The sequence below is a fragment of the Melospiza melodia genome, chromosome 3, assembly GCF_035770615.1.
Source record: "Melospiza melodia melodia isolate bMelMel2 chromosome 3, bMelMel2.pri, whole genome shotgun sequence".
NCBI lineage: Eukaryota > Metazoa > Chordata > Aves > Passeriformes > Passerellidae > Melospiza > Melospiza melodia.
The window spans coordinates 134,371,782-134,390,940 of NC_086196.1; the positions used below are offsets into that span (position 1 = coordinate 134,371,782).

At 37.3% G+C, this 19,159-nt stretch overlaps 1 protein-coding gene across 3 annotated transcripts in view; it reads left to right on the plus strand.

Moving 5' to 3' along the window:
• The window catches only part of SUPT3H (SPT3 homolog, SAGA and STAGA complex component), a 255,112-nt gene that overhangs the window by 168,339 nt on the left and 67,614 nt on the right, over positions 1 to 19,159 (plus strand). For all 3 annotated transcript variants that reach the window (XM_063153131.1, XM_063153132.1, XM_063153133.1), the window contains 3 exons: positions 1,365 to 1,451; positions 2,614 to 2,704; positions 4,367 to 4,503. In XM_063153131.1, the coding sequence (XP_063009201.1) occupies positions 1,365 to 1,451; positions 2,614 to 2,704; positions 4,367 to 4,503 (315 nt within the window). The remainder of the gene's footprint in view (positions 1 to 1,364; positions 1,452 to 2,613; positions 2,705 to 4,366; positions 4,504 to 19,159) is intronic.

A 19,159-nucleotide genomic window follows, 5' to 3' on the forward strand; every position in this document is an offset into this window, starting at 1 on the left:
ATGACTTTTGTGCTGTGGTCACTGTCAGTTTTCCATCAGAGAGTTAACAAGGCTAAGGGCAAAAAAACTTACAATTAAATCTTGCTTTTTGAATTATGTTTTTTAATTCAGAGGATAAAGTCTGAAGCATCCCTTCTATCTCAGTCTACAGCATTATGTTTTGTGCTGAAATTGCTTGTCCACAGAGGTGGTGGATTCCCCATCCCTGAAAAAATTCAAGGTCAGACTGGATGGGGCTCTGAGCAGCTTGGTCTAGCTGAAGGTCCCTGCTTGTTCCTGGGGGTTGGACTAGATGACCTTTAAAGATTCTTTCCAGCCCATTCTGTGATTCCGTGATGATAATGGGATTTGCTCCTTTCACCTCACAAGTCAGAAGCAAAGGCTCATGAGGTGAAAGGAGCAAATCCCACTGACTCTTTTTGCACGTTTGGGTTGAACCTCCTTAGTGATAAGCATCAGCTGTGCAGATAACCCAGGTTACCAGGTTTCTAACCCTGTTCTGGTTTTGTGTAAAAACCCCGATTTCCTGCACCTACTGAAAGATGATGTACTTAGTCCTTTACAAAGAAGTTTTTTGCTCTTCACACCACAATTTGAGGTGTTCAGGGCCTTTGTAGGCTCTGTCACAATAGATGTGAGGGCAGTCCATTGCTTCCCACTCCTGTGGCCCCCTCTTATCAGTTTTTGTGTCATTCCTCGCTCAGTCCCATCTTTATTACTTTCACAGCTGAATGGCCTGTTCTTTTCAATAAGGTTTTTCAATTCCTTCATTAACGGAGTCCATGTTGCCTATCAATTCATTTTCTTTCTCCCAAATGAAATAAGAGCATTTCTAAAAAAGTTCTTCATGTGAGTCTGCTTTGTACTAATGCTAAGTCAAGTAGAGGTAGAGTTTCTTTCAAAAAATACTTAGGTAAGCTGTTTAAAATTAATATTTGTTATTCTAAAAAATTGGGAGAGCGATCAGCTGCCTTTCCACAGTTGCAGATAAAGTGCTATGGCAAGAATTTGGCATTTTTACATTGCCTGAGAGAATTATATGTTCATTTTCTGTGCTAAGAGAAGAAAAAAAAATGGCAGCAGGACTTTTTAAAAGCAATCATTTTAAATATAAACAAAAAAGCTTTTTCTTGAGATTTTGTCAAAAAAGCCTGGAAGACTTTTCGTAAAATTGTTATTCACTTTTTGGCAAGCAAGACTCGAGTGAGTGACACCTTTGAGAGTCCCAGCTTGTGTTTTAGTGCACAGCTTGTATTTTGCTATGGACAACCATGCAAAATATTATCTGAATTTATTTAAAACGAACCCCAGTGAATAAAGTTTTTAACACTGAAAAGGCCATCTAATTTATTCATTTATTTTAGTTGCAGCAAGCAGCTGAAGTTTCTCAGATGAGAGGAGCTCGAGTCATCTCTGCTGAAGATCTCCTGTTCTTAATGCGCAAAGATAAGGTACAGTAATTAGACAGAAATTTCTTATTTTATGTAGTCAGCTGCTTTTGTGTTTTCAAGTGCTTTCTTAACTTTTGTAAAGGAATCCATCATCATGAATACCTTTATTTTAAAAGTATAGCTGCTCTGCAATTATATGTGATTGAGCATATTATAATCACTCCGTAATATCTGAAATAAAAATTGGTTTTTTCCTATAGCTTCAATTATCAATTGATTTTTTTTTTCCTAAAGCTTTAGGGTAGATTATATGCCTAAGAGCTCAAAACAATTTCTTAATAAGATATAAATATTAATCCCCATAATTTATGTCCCTTTAATAAAAATCAATAATTTTGATTTTCCTCTGCTTATGAAGGGTGTCAGTGTGATGTTTGACAATGTAATCATTATAGTTTTGTTTTCAGACTGTCTATAAATCCTCTTTATTTTATTTTATAATATTTTTCCTGTGTTTTATCCCACTAAAATTTCCAAATTTAGGTATGACCTTGCTTTCTCTGGATAGTAAGTAGAGTCGGTCAACAAGGGAAGAAAATAATTTTCTCTCCTCACATTTAATATTTATTTAAAAAATTGTCAACTATTTTTAATTACATTATTTATTCTTCCTTTATGTTCTTTTCTTCCTTAGTTTCCCTTTCTTTCTCACCCTTTTCTCTTTTTTTTGTCTTTCCTCATTTGACAGGTGAAACCTAATGAACAGAACCATTCAAAATTAAACCCCACTAAAACATGAAAATAAATTGTAGTTTCTTTATCTGATAAAAGCTGTAAGGCTGTTCTGAAAATAGCAGTTGATATGGAGTCAAAGTTCATGGAAATGTGCATTTCTAGCCTAACGTTTTCAAAGTAAGCAAACACTTTGGAGTTCCACAAAGAAGCCCGATATCTGAATTTCTCCTTTCTGAAAGTCAAACTCATTTCTGTCTCACAGCAAAGTACCAAGGAGCTCAAACAATTAGTACTTAATATGGATTTGCTACTGTCCTGAGGTACTTTCTATGTATGGATTTTCTGCAGAATTTAATATGAAAAATATTTTAAAAGCTATATTTACTGAGTAATGTGCTAACATTTGTATGTTTGTGTGTTACAAAGTTTATTAAATAAGAAATAACTATATAATAGGAATTAATATAAATGTATTTTTTTCTCATAGAAGAAGCTTCGAAGGCTACTCAAATACATGTTTTTTCGAGACTACAAATCTAAAATTGTCAAAGGAATAGAAGAAGATGACATCCTCGAAGGTAGAAAAAAAGAAATTATTTATTTTTTTAATTTGGGAGAGGCTTGATGTCTTGTAAGAGTACTGGACAGCTAATGCATAGTATTAATGTCTTGCTTGATAGAGACACAAAAATAATCTCTTTAGACGAATTTTGCTGAAAATCTCTGCTTTTCCATTTGAGATATGTGAGCGTTTGCATCTACCATCCAGATGAACAGTACGACTTTAATGTCAGAGCTCTGTTGAAGTAAGAAACTGGTCCTGATTAAAGGGCTTATTGATTTCAGCATCTGTATTTTAAATGCACCACCTGCAATTGAATGGATATTTGTTAAATTATTATCAAAAGGTTTTCATGCTGATATTTTTGACATGCTTTAAAAAAAAAACCCTTATAATCTGAAGTTACTGAACACTAATATATGATGTGTGTGGTTTTTTCAGTGTGGTTTAACATTTTATACTTTAAATCTCTAGTTTAAATAACGGGAAACACTTTTGTTTCTGCATTCCATGAGGAAGTCACAGTTTTTATTACCAATGCATTTAAAGGAAAAGCACTTTGAATTAAAAATGTATTAATTTATGCCATATAGTTTCCTGCTTTAAAGTTTTGTTGATTTATATTGATATTAGAACTAACATTTCCATTGTAAAAAGTTAAGTTAAAACTTATCATGGCAAATCTAAACCTTACCATACTGTTATAACATTTAGCAATGTCCACACACAACTTTCTGTATTAAACTTTCTTTCTCAGAGCCTTTTATTATTTTTTCCCATACAATGACTTCCCTGTGTTTGGTTCCTCTGAGCATCCACATTGATGCTGGGTAAACATTGTACTTCTTGCTTTGACTTCATCAAGCAGTGATCAAGCTTTTGTCAGCTCATCTGAGATTTAATTTGCCTGTGGCATTTTATTTTCATATTTCGTGTGTGCAAGCAGTGTGGCAGTACAGCTTCTTACCTGGTAGCTTTGGGGTTTTAATAGTTTAGCTTATGTCACTACTTAAAGCAAATAAACAATTCTCTTTAGCCTTTTAGATGTTCATGAAAAGCTTCCTAAATGCAGTTTATCCTGGAATTAAAGAATGCCTTTTCTAGTAGGCTTTGATAATTAAAGCCATTAATTTTCTTTTGTGAATTTACTGCCTATAGGTGCTCTGCTGTTTAGAACAACAGAGATCATCTTGCCAGCATTCTTCGAGGTTTTGCTGCAGAGGAATGGTCCATCACCTCTAGAATTGCATGTTAGTGGTCGTGTTAGAGGTTGCTTGAGGCTGTAGGGGGATGTTCTGCGTGTGTTCAGGGAAGAACATTTCCTCAATATATTCTGCTCTGTGACTCAAGTTCTTTCTACCAAAGAGGGGTTGTTTCCTCTTGAGCTGTGTCCACTGTGGATTCTTTGGTGAGAAGTAATGATATATGGGCAGCAGATCAGTTTTCTCTAGATTATGAAAAACTACATGGTTATACTAAAAAATACTAAAGATGATGTTTTGCTGTTATTGGAGCAGAGCAGCGACATCACCTTGTTCAGGTAGCACAGCTTGTGTAAGGGGCACAATAAAGCGCAGGCCTTTTCTGCTCAGTGCTGGTTCTAAATCTTGTCACTCTGAGTGGTGTTTGGAAAAGCCAAATAGGTTAAGTTTGTTGCTCTTTGCTTGTCTTTGTGAAGACAAATTCAGCAGCAATAACACCAACAAGCGGCAGAAGCTGGCCCAGGACTTCCTCAACTCCATTGACCAGACTGGAGAGCTCTTGGCCATGTTTGAGGATGATGAGATTGATGATGTCAAGCAGGAGCGCATGGAGGTAATTCTTTCCTTTTACTGATACCCAGCAGAGAAACTGTGAAACATTTAATACATCATGCTGCTCTGATGCCTTTTTTATGCTACACATTAAATCATTGTTACATGTTTTTTCTTTTGCCCAGATGGTCTAAAGAAATCCTATTTCCATATTTTTCTTATTCCTTCAAATGTTCCTTCATATCCAAGCACACATGCTGAGAAGGAAGATTACAGAAGGGTAGTTATGGATCTTTCTGTCTGCTGTGTACTTGTATTTCCTTCCTGTAGAAAGCAAATTCTATTTATAAATATTCCATGCACATTTTTCGCAACAGTATTTTCCTTTCTCATTATTTATCTTCTTATCAAGTGGTTTCAATAGCATTTGAGAATTTTCATATAACACAGCTTACAGATTAAGTTAAAATATTGTGTGCAAACATGCTTGAGTATAAAACTCTTCTCTCCATCCTTTTGAGTCCTATTTTCTATACTATGTAGTTAAGAAAAATTTTGTTTGCATTAAAAAATGCCGTGCTACATGACCTCCATAAAGCTAGGTGGGATTGAGAAGCAGTGTAGCTGTGTCAGCATGGAAGTCTATGGTTTTGACTAATTTTCTGTGGATGGGCAGGACTACCCTGGTTTTTTGGTAATCTGGTCCACAGTGAATGCAGAGAAGAGTCCTTCATCCTTCTTCATGCTCAGTTGCTCGATTCTTCCTGATGTTTTCTGTAGGCAACTGGATATCAAGGGCAAAATTGTGCTGTGAGCATACTCACAATTCCAGAGAATATTTGAACCAATTTCCATCCATTTTCAGACATCAACATAGTGGACAGGACTGTTGGAAATTTGATATTTGTAGAGTGATTTCTATACCCTTTCAGTACTGGAAGCTGGGGGCTTTGGTTTGAGTCACCTTTCAATGTTGAGGTGGCTCATGTGTTTGGTATTTTTTTTATATTTAAAATTTGGCTATTAGGGCTTCATTTCCCTTTGGGATTTCATAGAAGATTATAAGAAATAATGGAATTTTTATCCCGTGCTAGTTATAATTCTACTTTCTTTCTTCTTAATGGAGCCTCTTTTCAGAACTCTGGCATTTCCAATCTGCTTTCTGCCCTGCAGTGGGAAGAAATCAAAACCTAATGAAGAACCACTTCTCTCTAAGAATTTGATTTGGAACAAGTCCCTTTTCACCCAACTGAGAATTTGTGTCATTGAACAGTTGTATCCAACCACTGTATTTTGGAAACTGGTGGTTTCTCTTCTTCAGCCTCTTATTTATTTATGCAAAATGTTGTGTTTTACATAAAGGCAGGCAAATCCTTTGAGCTTGTACACCCAGAAATAGATAACAGCATTCTTCTGAATGAATTGGTTATGTGCTTAACTTTGCACTATCTTCTGTTCTTACAGTATAGTATGTTTCAGGTCTAAAGAACTTCGCAAATTGATCAAAGTATGAAGTTCTCTGTTGTAGACAATGGCAAATCTGAATCTATGTTTGTCAGGGAATGTGTCTGTTATCAAATATTTTCCCTTGATCTGACTATATGTTTTGGATTTTGTCACTAGACTGTAATCCATGAACTGTAGTGTGTGTGTGTGCATTAAATTTAAAAAGTAATTATTCTCTCTTTTACGTGACTTCATCACATTTTGTGAACTCTTGACCTGTTTCTATGTTAAAAAAAAAATAAAATCGAGGTCTTAGTTTAGAATACATTAAGGAATTATATACAGGTATGAAGCCAGTACTATCTACTTCCTTTCTTATTAATCTCTAAATCTAATGACAAAACACGAAAGACTGTTTGAAACATGCTACTCAAAATGTTTAATGTATTTTTGGCTTTGTTTTGTTTGGGATTTTCTTGTCACTTTGAGGTGAGTGGAAAGAAAGCAAAGATAGTAGGAAATGTGATCCATTCCTAAAGGAAGAGTTGTTAGTGGATGGGCTAATCTCCTGCATCTCATTTTCTTTCTTCAGTAGATTGTTAATCCACACTAAATTCTGGAGGAAATCCAATAGACAATTTAACAGTGTTTTTTTAGGAATTAGTGTACTTAAATCATGAACTTCAATCTAAGGGCAATGTTCCTTTTAGGTATCAGTTACCTTAGAAATGTGTGGTTATCTTAGTTTGGACAACCGTAAATGATTTCAGTTCCACTTTGCCTTGGGCCAAAATCATGCTAAGCTGTCCAGAATGGATGATAAACATGTATTTCTGATGTCATTATGGGCTAAACAGGATATGATTGTTTAGCAGTATGGTTTCAGTTATGATACAAAATGCAAATATTGTTTATACTCATTCTTTCTAAAGCATTTCATAAAACTAGAGCTAAGCCTTCATGTTTTTTAAGGAATTAGTTGCCTGCAGTGCCGTGGGGTCCATTCCATATCTACACCACAGAGGAGTCAGGAAAGCTCTGAGCCACTTTGGGACATTACCAAAGGAGAACAAAAAATTCTACACTTCTTTGACTGAAATACAGCCACCAGCACTGCCATATTAAAAGCAAATAGGGGGTTGTGTATAGAATTTACTGATGTATCCTATGATTTTAACTTGAAGCAAAGGGAATGCCTCTGGAACAGTAATACCAGCAATGTGCAGAGGGACATTGATCCAAGGTGGAATACTCTTAAAATACTCTTTCTACAGGCAGAAATTAAGAATAGATTTCACACTACTTTGTCATAACACAGATTATTTTATTAATACATTGTGATAAGATGACGTTTTTATAAAAACTGCAATATTAGCATTAAGTGGAGGCAAACCAGCCAACTGTATTGGCAAAATCAAAACAAAATAAAAACTGGAATAGCACCTCTGTCTCACTTCATAACAGTTCCTATCCTGCTCTCCTGAGACAGCAGTAAAGCACCAGTGACATCTGCTCCTCAGAGTAAGAGCATTTATAGATGGAAAAAGTGATTCTCATTCCTGGATGTAACTGAACTGTGCATGTGTAGGAGAGATGGATCACAGAACTGGTCTGCATAGTGTGTGCCAGTCTCTTGAGAATAACACATGTGATGGCAATCTATCCACACTCCTTTTTTATTGCACAGTTTGGGCTGTGGAATAGCCAGAGCTGGTGGTGCTCGGGAATTCAACTTCCCTTCCTTTGCCTGTTCTATGGCAGAATCCACAGTAACTCACACCTTGCAAGAGGATGGCTATTTGGCTTTCCTCTGTCTCTTGAGAATCATTTAGAGAGGAGAGGTGGTATTCCTGTGGTATGTGGCTTAATTGGTGGGGCAAAAATGTCCCTGTTGATTTGGAATCTTTGACTTTTTCCTTATTTTGCAGTTTGAGACTTGGAGTTTTAGGTGGTTGCGTCCTTATGTTGCTCCTCTGAACCTCTCAGGTTCCTCACATAGTTAAACCAACTGCAGGTTTGGCTGTGATTTTGTGAATGGTAACTTCAGTTCTGCTGCTTTCTTTCTGTGCGAACCACTATCACATTCTCCATGTCATGTCATTAGATCAAGTGTAGCTAATGAAAAACTTCAACGTCACTGCAAAGCTGACATCTCTCTCATTCTGTAAATGCCCATTTTTTATAATTTGTTTTATAGCTTTAATGCTCTCTCCCCCCCAAGAAAAAGACTTCCCATCAGAAATCTGGGCTGACACACAAAAGAATTCATAGAGCATCATGCTGTGAGTGCTCTGTTTCACTTGTGTTCCCATAGGATTAGGAGAAACACCATTCATCTGTCACTCTACTGCTAGTTTAAGGATACATTTCCAACACTCACTTGTAATATGGCAGTAATTCAGTTGCAGTAGCTACCATAATGCTTCATTGGACATTGCAAGTTTGAAGAAACAGGGAAGATAACTACCCTACAAGAACAGACTACCTTAAAGCAGTCTTGAAGCCAGCAAAATGATAAAAAATCTAAGTTAAATTCCACTTTCTGATTCTTTTGCGGGGGGGTGGAGCCAGATGATCTTTAAGGTTCCTTCCAACACAGTTTATCTGATGATTCTATGTTTCTGTGATTCTGTGATTTAAGGTCTACTGTCCTATGAATTGCTGAATTGATATTTAAATATAAATTCAGTTTCTGAAGTGATATTTAAAAACTACAGATACCTGATTTTATTCTAGGAGATTCATTGTGGATGTCATTTTTTTAGTGCTGCTCACCAGTATTCTTGCCTTGGTAAGAAATCTCTAAAGCTCACAGCAATGCAATGGGCTCTGTGCAAAAGTTGGTAGATCACATTAAAATGTAGGTAGAATACATAGTTTTTTACATTTTTTAATTACTCCTGTTTAATTTTGTCTTTTTTGAGACAGACTTAATTTGTATTTGAACACACCAAACTGCATCTTGAGGTACAAGGAATTGTGCTCTGGGAGTTCACTCTGTTTCAGTCTTAGAAATAGGTTGGACTTACAATAAGTTATTCAACTACACAGTGACCAAGAAAATTCCTTCCTGCTGGAGTATCATCGTCAGCTTTTGAGTGATCACACTTTGACCTGAGCCAGGACATGTTGTCCCAAACAATGTCCAACTCTGGGGCCCTCAACACAGGAAAACAAGGAGCTGTTGGAGCAGGTCCAGAGGAGACCATGAAGATGTTCAGAGGGCTGGAGCACCTTTCCTATGGAGCCAGGCTGGGAGAGCTGGGGATGTCCAGCCTGGAGAAGGCTCCAGGGAGACCTTAAAGCCCCTTCCAGAGCCTGAAGGGGCTTCAGGAGAGCTGGAGAGGGACTTGGGAAGTGCTGGGACAAGGGGGAATGGCTTTAAAGTAAAGGAGGGTTGATATAGTTTAGACAAAAAGAAGAAGCTTTATACGATGAGGATGTGAGGCACTGGCACAATTTGCCCAGAACCATTCAGTGTGAGGTTGGAAGGGGTTCTGATCAATCTGACCTGCTGGAAAAGATCCCTTTTCTCTACAGGGCAGAGGGACTAGGTGGCCTTTAAAGATCCCTTCCAACCCAAAACATTCTGTGACTGTAAACTCCTGGGAGGCAACAGAGTCCAGGAGCTCTCCCCACCACGTGGTTTGGGTGTGACCACTCTCTTAGGAGAGCATTAGCATGGACAGAGGTTGCTCTGTGGTGATTGCCCTGGGACACAGGGCATGGACTTGGGGTCTTTTAATTGAGAGAGTGAAAATTGGAGGGCATAAATGCATAAATCAGAAAAAAGTAAACAACTGTGAGCTCTTCTTTTCAGGGTGGATCGTAAAGATCGTGTTGAAGTTCTCAAATTCATCATACAAATTTGGAAAAGATGTACAGAGAAAATAATCAGGAAGTGATTTAGGAAGAGCTCTGAAATGTTTTACTACCACTATGCTCATTTCACTGGCCAAAATTATGCCAGTGTGGGAGGGCAGGTCATTAGTCTTTAAGGAGTATCTGATTTAAAGCCCATATGGAAAGTAGAGACAGCACACACTTAATAGAAACTGCATGCTGGAAGACAAACTAAGAAGTTTTCTTTTACTAAGCATCAATTTTCAGTGTATGTCTCTTTAGCTCTCCAATTTTTGATAATATATCTATTTTTATTTTCAAAGAATTATTTTTGATTTCCTTGCTGAAATCAGATGCATGTTGACAGAATCTATATTTTGGGACAGAATCTTTGGATTTAGTTGAGTGCTGGCTTCTGTTATCTCACAATATTGTGCCCAAATCAAATAAATTATTGCTTTTTACAATCACAGTTTATTGACCTTAAACCTTCTTTGATTTTAACAGCTACACCTTAAGAAATAATGCATCCTTGGGTAAGATTTGATAGTGTAATCCTTGCAGGGTTTCTGTGCTCTTCTTTACCAAACATTGTCAAAAATGGGCAAAGAGATACCAGTGGCAGGATAGAAGGAAAAGCCATAACATTGAATCCCTTAAATCTTACATTTTTTATGGACTAAATAATTGCAGTCTTAAATGCACACCAGTATCATCCTCACCTGTGAGTCCCGGCCAAGTAAGAGTATAAAAGGATTTATAGTGGCTAAATAACATACTCAAAGTTCCTGTCCAAGGACATGGGAGTCCTGCTACAGTGAGGAAAGCAAGACCAGAATCTAATTTTCCCACTCCCTTAAGCTGTTTTGAGAGCTCCGTTCATCACTTCCACAAGTTGGGCTGAATTTCACTTAGTGGTACCTGCCTAAAAGTTTAAACATCCCAGAAACTTAGGCTGGCTTCTGTACTCAGAAATGAGAGGGGGAAGTTAATTTCTTAGATCAGAGGTAAAAATAATTTTATTTTTTCCAATTTTTATTCCTAGAAACATCTAAGTTACATTTAAGTGTACTTCATCAGATGTTAAGAAAAGTACTTCCAGGATGATTCTCTTTGGAGACTCAAGATCTGTGTGTGTTGTGGAACCTTGATATAAAAATGATGTAAATAATGATATAAAATAGACTTTAGGGTCACACCAGCTCCCTATATACTGTCTACTGCTTTTCATTTACACAGATGTTAAGATTAAAAAGAACTTAGGTGAAACATCAATCAACAAAAAATCCTTTATTCTCTGGGCAATGGGGTTTTTTTTCAATACTGCAAAATGGAAGTTAGGAATGCAAATATAGAAGGAATTAATTCCACTGCATCAGTCCACCCAGTGTTTCCAGATGAGTGCAAAGCACAACTGGTAGCAACTCAACTCTAAATTTGCTGTTTTGGCATCAAAGTGTGTGTAAGCATTATTTTGTATAAAAATAAGTCTGGTGGTATTAATGGTTTCTCTGATTACACATTGCTTGGGAATGCTTGGGATAGTGGGAAAGCACTGTTTCTCTTGGGCAGTGATTGAATTGGTTAAAAGTAAACAGAAAATAAACAGGAACAGTTTTTCATTATTATCTATATGGCTGTAAATGTTGTGTCATTCTCTTTGGAATGGGAAAAAGCCCCTGAGTGGAAAAGATTTCTTGTCACAGTCAGTATCAATCAACTTTTTCCACTGCTAAATCTAACATTATTGGCTTTTTCTCACATTGGGGTTGCTTGCTATGGTTACATAGCCTGGTTGTTTGGATCTTCAGTCTGGGGGGTTTAGAGCACTTTAGTGAATGTGGCTCATACTGCAAATCTAGGCAGCTTTGTTGGGAGGACGAGGTGTTATTTGCTTTTCTGTGTTTTAGTTCTTTGAGTATTTTTTTGCCACTGTTTGCTTTCTCTGAGGAAGAGGAAGATTCGGGGCTGTTGTAGTTTTGACACCCAAATGACTGTGTTTCAAATTTTGGAAGGAAACTTTATATATATATTATTTATATCTGTGATTAAATGTAGACACACATGCTTATAAACAGTATTTCCATGGAGCATTTGATTAGGAGCCAAATACAAGACTAACAAAGCATTCTTCTTCTGAGTATATTTTAACATGTTTAACATGTTGCTTAGCTCTGCTAATCACCCTGTATTGGTACTCACAACAGAGTTATTTTTTATGTAAACTTTGGAGAATTGGGAGCAAGGATTGATGCTGAAGTCTGACAAAGGTCCCATTGGTAGGAGGTTATTAAAACTCTTGTTGTAATTTAAAGTAATTACATTTGTGCTAATTGCCATTTGTATTTTTGAGGGTGTTTAGAGGTACAATAATGCAAATCTTGTCTACAGGACAGGCTGTAGCTGCGATACTTTAAGATGGAAGTTATTTTTTCCAATCTTTGAACCTTTATGTAGCAAATTGCTGTCTTTTAAGTTCCACTAAGCCTAATATTGAGGTCCTTTCTAAATGAAGAGGAAACAACAACTGTTTATTTCTTATGGTAAGATGTTAACCAGATCTACACTGAGAACAGTTCTGTCCTCTCAAGTTTTTCAGAAGGAACTTATCACTTGCATAAAACCTTTTTTGAGACTACTTTGCACAGGATTCACAAAACTCAAAAATCCATGGAGTTGTAACACAAGTTAAAATTATATAAGAATTTCAAACACAGTATTATTCTGTAAGATTCCTACTTCTTATTTGTTGCAAGGAAGAGATTTTCTGACACTGTTGTGAAGAGTGAGACTAAAATGTCGGCACAGAGACCCTGTATTTTTGGCAGAAATCTTCACAAACACTTGCTCCTCTCACTCCCATCTGGAAAACTCCATAGGCAGGAGCACCTTGGGTTGTCAGCCACCATGTGACCAAGCTTCAGCACATCCCTGAATTTCTCTTTCCTTCCATTTAAAGTTTCAATTACAAAAATCTTTCTATGGAAGAAAATAATACCTTCTAACAAACGAATACAATAGAGGAAGGCTCTCTATGGCATGAAATAGAGGGAATTGAGGGTGTTCTTCTGTTTCATCTGCTGCAGAAAAGAAGAGTCTGAGGTGTAACAGAGGAGAGAGAACACTCACAAGCCAATATAAAGGAAAGGAGTTTTTCTGCTTCATCAATAGGAGGCTGATGCAAGACCCTTGGCCTAAGGCTGTGCCAGGCTCATTTATGTGAAGGTTCATTTGTCTGCTATTTCTAGACATCACAGGTAGAGCAGAGAAGCCCTTTTCCCTTTCCTTACCCTGTATATCCACTGAGGGATTAGCACTGTCTTTCCCAGTATTAAACTCCAGCCAGGAAGTAAAACCTGCTTTGAATCATGCCCATGGATTTACCCTGCAAATACCTCCCAGAAAATGACTGAGAATCCTTTTCTTTCTCACTGGAATTTGCCCTCTTACAGCAGACTGAGCAAACTGTGTGTCATCAGAGCCTCTCCAGCCAGTCTGCAGCACACAGACAGTACAGAGGAGCATTGGAAGTAGTTTTCAGGCTGGACTCCAACTAAATATAGCCAAAATGAGCTCAGATCTATTGAATTGCACCACTTAAAGGGGGGAGTAATCCATAGAGGGTTATTGAATACAAAGATGTGCCATTTGGTTAAAGAAGTACTTGAGCCACAGATCACTGGGTGCTGTATGGCTGTTGAAGAAAATAATTATCATAAGCTAGTTTTGTAGTTATACTGATCATACCTTGCTACTGCTGGAACCTGGGCAAAACAGAGATTTGTTCTGTCTCTCCTTTTGTATATTTAATTCTTCTTTTTCTGCTTTTAATTTTAGTTTGGCATTTTATTTTTTTGTTTTGTTTTGTTTTTCCATCTGACCACAGGATTAGCCAAGACTAGTGCAGTTTTTTCCTGAGAAATAAAGAGGTCAGTTTGCTGGTTCCTGGGCTATGTGATCCATAGGATCTGATTTCTTTCACATAGGATTTTGTGAATGTTACTATTTCATTGAAGTCAGAGAGGATTTAATGAACCACAGGCATTTAAGCAAAAAATTGAGAATCACTTGATTCACCCAATAGTCTCTATCTCCATATTGTCATCTTCCTTTCAGTGAATTCCAGACCAAAATCCAGCATTTCACAAGATTTTATTACCTATTACCCAGTTACTATGGTCAAAGGTTGTCATTTTTTGTTCACATTTGCAAAGCCATGAAGGGCCAAACTTTCCCACCTATATTCACACTCAAGTTCAGATATCATGAGGAAAGTCAAAGGGTCTGTTGCCAAGGTGAAGGTCATTAAGGTAATCCAATAGTTTCCTAGGGATCCACATTGTTTCCTAGGGAATGAGAAATACCAGCATTTTTTTTTTTTTTGTTTTAAAGCTCATTCTGGTAGGACTTGTAACTACAAGCTGCACTTGTAACCTGACAGACTATCTCTAGGATAGGACCCTCTGGTAGATTTTTTCACAGGGGATGTGATTTTAGTACTGAGAGTAAGAATACGAACGCAAGTTCAATGAAGGATAGAAGGTATGCAGGTTAATGGGATTTTACTTTCATCAATTTTCTGTATAAATTAACAGGAAGGAACTAAAGTGAGCACAGGACATTTCAGAATCACAGTAGTTGCCTCCCCTTGTACTGCATTTTCTTGAAGCACAAACTGACAGAGATGAGATTAAGGTTAGATATGAGGAAGAAAATTCTTTACTGTGAGGGTGGTGAGACACTGGCACAGGTTGCCCAGAGAAGTCATCCCTATCCCTGGAAGTGTCCAAGGCCAGGTTGCATGGGGCTCTGAGCAGCCTGGGATAGTGGAAGGTGTCCCTGCCCATGGCAGGGGTTTGGAACCACGGATCTTTTAAGGTCCCTTTCATTCCAAACTATTCTGTAATTCTGTGATTCTCTTTATGCATTCAACTCAGACATGATTAGCTGCTGGATCTTATAAACTAAATAAAAGCAGTAATTCATGGCATGGCAAATAAATACTGAGTCACGATCCAGAGCAGTGAAATGTGTGGAAAGCAAGCCTGGAATTCACAAGGACCTTGTTGACAGGCTGGAGAAATAGGCTGACACGGAGGTCAGCAATAGTAAATGTGGATGCTGTAACCCCATGCAAGGGTGCAGCATGTGGGGCAGCCACGTGCTGGGCTGTGTCAGCAGAGGTTACCAGCAGGTCAGGGAAACAATGATTCCCCGTGATCTGGCACTTGTGAGACCACATCTGGAATCTGTGCCTATTTTGTGCTGCCAAGTACAAGAGGACTTTGAAATACTGAAGCAGAGGGTCACCAAGAAATATAGGGGGTACATATGATGAAAGACTGAGAGACAAAAGCTTGTCAGCCTGAAAAAGAGGAGGCAAAAGGGAAATTGCAATTCTGTTTCCAACTAATGACAGGAGGAGATGGAGCCAGACCCTGCTTGGATGTCATGGTAAAGGACAGAACTTGAACTGATACCTAATGGGATAAAAATTATTCTGATCAAAGACTGGAACTGATTGGTCAGAGAGGATGAGGAAGTCTCCATCTTTGGAGTTACCTCAAACTTGGCTGGTCGAGGTGCTGAGCCACTTGATCTAATTGGACCTTTTATGAGCAGAGTCAAACTAGAGATCTCTGAAAGGCCCAAAACTTTTCTGGATTAAATTATTCTGTCATCCTGTGATCCTGCACTGAAGTTTCCCATTTCAGATATTAAAATGGCCAGTGGGGTGGAAATAGAAGAGCTTTTATAAGCAAATAGATGACAAACCATCTCAGATTTCTAAGAACTGTTTAAAAATCTAGGTAGCATATAATTGGACTTTCCAGCTTCTGCACTTTCTGTAATCTGTAGCTGCTGGTATTTCCTGGAATAGATGTTTTATGTACATAAGGAACAGGGTTTTCTGTCTTTCATTTTGTCTTGGTCGCTGTGGTTTATTTTATCTATAATGTTGCTTGCTGTATTCTTCCGTAAGAATATGATCTGGCTGCTGTGCAAAATTGCACTTGGGGGGAGAGCTTCACACATCTGGTGCAGCAAAGGAACGAGTAGCAGCAAGATTTAAGCTTCCTAAGTGTCTGTTGAAATGGTAAAATACAATTAAGCTCTGCATGTTGCAAAATGGGAGATGCATCCACTGCCAATCCACCAGAAAAAGGACCCACAACATTCCTACAGAGCAGCACAGGTAATATGCTGCCATAGTTTATGTACTTGACCTAAGGCAGCATGATTCCATTTGGGTCTTTAGCCCCTCAAACTTTAAATTTTGTCTTTGTTCTTTCTTTCTGCTCTCTCATCTTTGTAAAAATTGAAGATAGCTAGTCAGGGATATGCTTTCAAAAAATGGGTCAGAAAAGGTTCTTTTAATTTGGATAATCAGGAAAAACAGTAGCAGATCTCATTTTCAGATAGTTACCTTACATAAAGTCCTCATGGATTGCATATGCAGAGTCTATTCTTTCAGACATACTTGTAATCAGCATTTGTGCCTTTTAATAACCTGGGATTTGCATTAAAATAACTTTAAAACATGACAAAAATTAGCCAGTGCTCCCTCTTTGGCTTGACAAAGTACATCTACAACTAGACCTAAATTTTCATGGAGGACAAGACCATAATATACTGTCACTAGCAAAAATACTGACTTTAGATAGAGAGGAAATTTTAGATAATATTTCTTGTGAATTCAGTAAGATCTTGGTGAAGTAGGGGGCCACAGTTGAATGTGTGGTTTTATGTGTTCAGAGATAGCTCTTTTAACTTTTTTATGCAGGTAGTGGCAGGCTGTTGGAATTTCTTTGGCATGAGGAAGAACACAAAATCTTCTCTGGTGTCTGTATTGTGCGTGCTGCACTCCTGGTGTGCTATAAGACATTTCTACAAGAGCAGTGGTAAGAAAGCAATGCAAAGTGGTCATACAAAAATTACACTGATGCATGTATTTTATTCTCAGATATGTCCTTAACATCTTTTCCACACTCTGCTTTTGAGTGGCACATGTGAGGGGCAGGGACAGGGACTCCTTGGTAGCAGTGTTTAAGTGCTGTTGAAACTTTGCCTCCGGCACTTCGGAAGCAATCATTAAGTTTGGGTTTCCATTTGATCAAACAAAAGAAGGACGGGTAGTCTCTGTCAGGGGGCTGGATTTTATTTCCCAAGGCTAACAGCCATTTCCAGGACTTTGTCAGACCTACTGAGAGTTTTTTCTCCCCCATTGTCAGATGGTATTATTTAAAATCAGTTCATCCACTTGTGTGGGATCCATATCCTATATCATACAGCAACTCTGACAAGAAGATGCTTTTACTGGGGGTGTTATTCAAAGCACTGTTGATTTTCTCAGGCTGCAGACATCTGCAGAAAAAGCTTGTAGAACATCCAGCATCTGGTATTGAGCCCTCACTCCTTACACAGACCATATCAAACAGTCTGGAAACGGAACACGTTCCCTACATCCGCTTGGAAATAACTTTTTTTTGTGTTTATTGTAGATGTATTAGCTGTCAGCTCGTATCATCAGCCAATTATTTTATATCTGAAAATTGTAATGGCATCCTCAGATGTACTGAAGTCAGGCAGATTTCCAGCTACTAATCACACTCTTCTTTAAAGGGGAGTTAACTCTTGACATACCTCAAGACTGGAGATCTGGTTTCTGCTTCCAGAATTTAGGGGAATGCATTGGTGAGATGGCTCTTGTGCCTTGCCAGCCCTGGTACCCTGATCTTTATTTTAAAAGAAGAGACAAAAATGCTGCAGAGGCATTGGCATGTTTGAGAGATGCTAAATTTGACTCAAAAAAAAAAAATCAGAAAAATTCAGAAACCCTGAGAAATTCAAGATACCACCATTGAAGGGTAATTTTTCTCCAGGATGTGTGATAGCATGAGAGTCTATAGGAGCTTCTAACAGCACAGTCAAGTAATTGATGCCAGACCATGGCTGTTTGTTTTGCTACACCTTTAATTCTAAATACACTTCAACCTTCCAAGCTGTGCCTCAGAATCTTGGTATTAAAGATACTGTTCTTTGCATCCTAATTTTTAATCATAATATTTTGAACTGAAAACGGTTTTTACATTTTGCTGCATTTAAAGTTTTCTTTTTTTTTTCATAGATCTTTGGTACACTTTGGAACCTCTCCACCTCCCTAAAACTCCCTAATCCTCCATTTCAGTTAGCCTAGATGTCCAGGAAAAATCTAAATTGGTGTCATAAATCCCTAGAAATGTGAACAGGTTTTGACATCTCAAAAACTAAATTATTTTCGTTTTCACATTAAATTTACAAAGCTTTCAGTGACCATCAATAGGAATATCAATCTTAACTGTGGCATATATTTAATATTTATACAGCTCATTTTGAACAGGAATTACAGCCAAGGCTTTTTTTTCAGGAGGAACTCTTGGAAAGTTCTTGAATTCAAACCTTTCTGCCTTTTAAAAACCAACTGTAGCATAAAAGTAGAACCAAAAAATAAAATAGAAGAATTCTTTCTATATGGGATCTCTTTTCCCCTTCTGGAATTGACTAAATATTTTGCATGCTGAATTGAAAGGTGCTAACTCCTTTGGAAGGGATTCTTTTCACTGTAAGCAATTTTAAGAATGTGTGCAGGGAATTGTGTCGTGATGTTTATTTCTGTAACAGACTGATTGAACGAATATTGTATACAAGAGCCATTATTAATGCAGCATAAAAAATTGTGTATCAGACACTGCAATTTAGAAAGAAGAAAACTAAAATCCCTCAAATTTCCTTTTTTTTTTTTTTTTTCTGACAGTCTGAATACTCTTTATGACACTTTTAATTGATGATTAGAAATAAAGCAGTGACTTCTATGATGAGGCTCAGAGGGGCTGTGCTGATTTAGGAAAACTGAAAATCCCAGCAGTTAGTTTAATAGCTCATAATTAAATTTACAAATCACTTTTCATTTAAATTAATTATTTTAAAGTTATTAAAGTTATTATATAAAGTTACATTAAATTAATGTAATTCTACAGTGTGCAATTACACTGAAGACTGGTGCTGTTGCTCTGAGTTTTATAATATTATGGCAATTTTAAAATGTTTCAAGATATGTTTAAATTATGCTTGTTCCTCCAAACAAGGTAAAATTAGGCAAAGCTTTTTCTTAAGTTATGGAGTCATAGATAGAATAAATGAAAGAAATTGAATAAACTGTAGAATCATAAATATTTTTAAATAGTCTTAGTAAATCAGAATATTCTACGTGAAATTTCATAATTATAGTTGTGATGCACTGGTAAAAGTTATTTTTGTTGGTATGTGCACCTAATATGAATTCAGATTTAGAAAGAGGAAAGTCCAGTAGTTGTATATTGAGAGAGTACATCAAAATCCTTACTTTTGGAACTAAAACTAGCACCCCATAGCCAGCTCTATTTATTAAT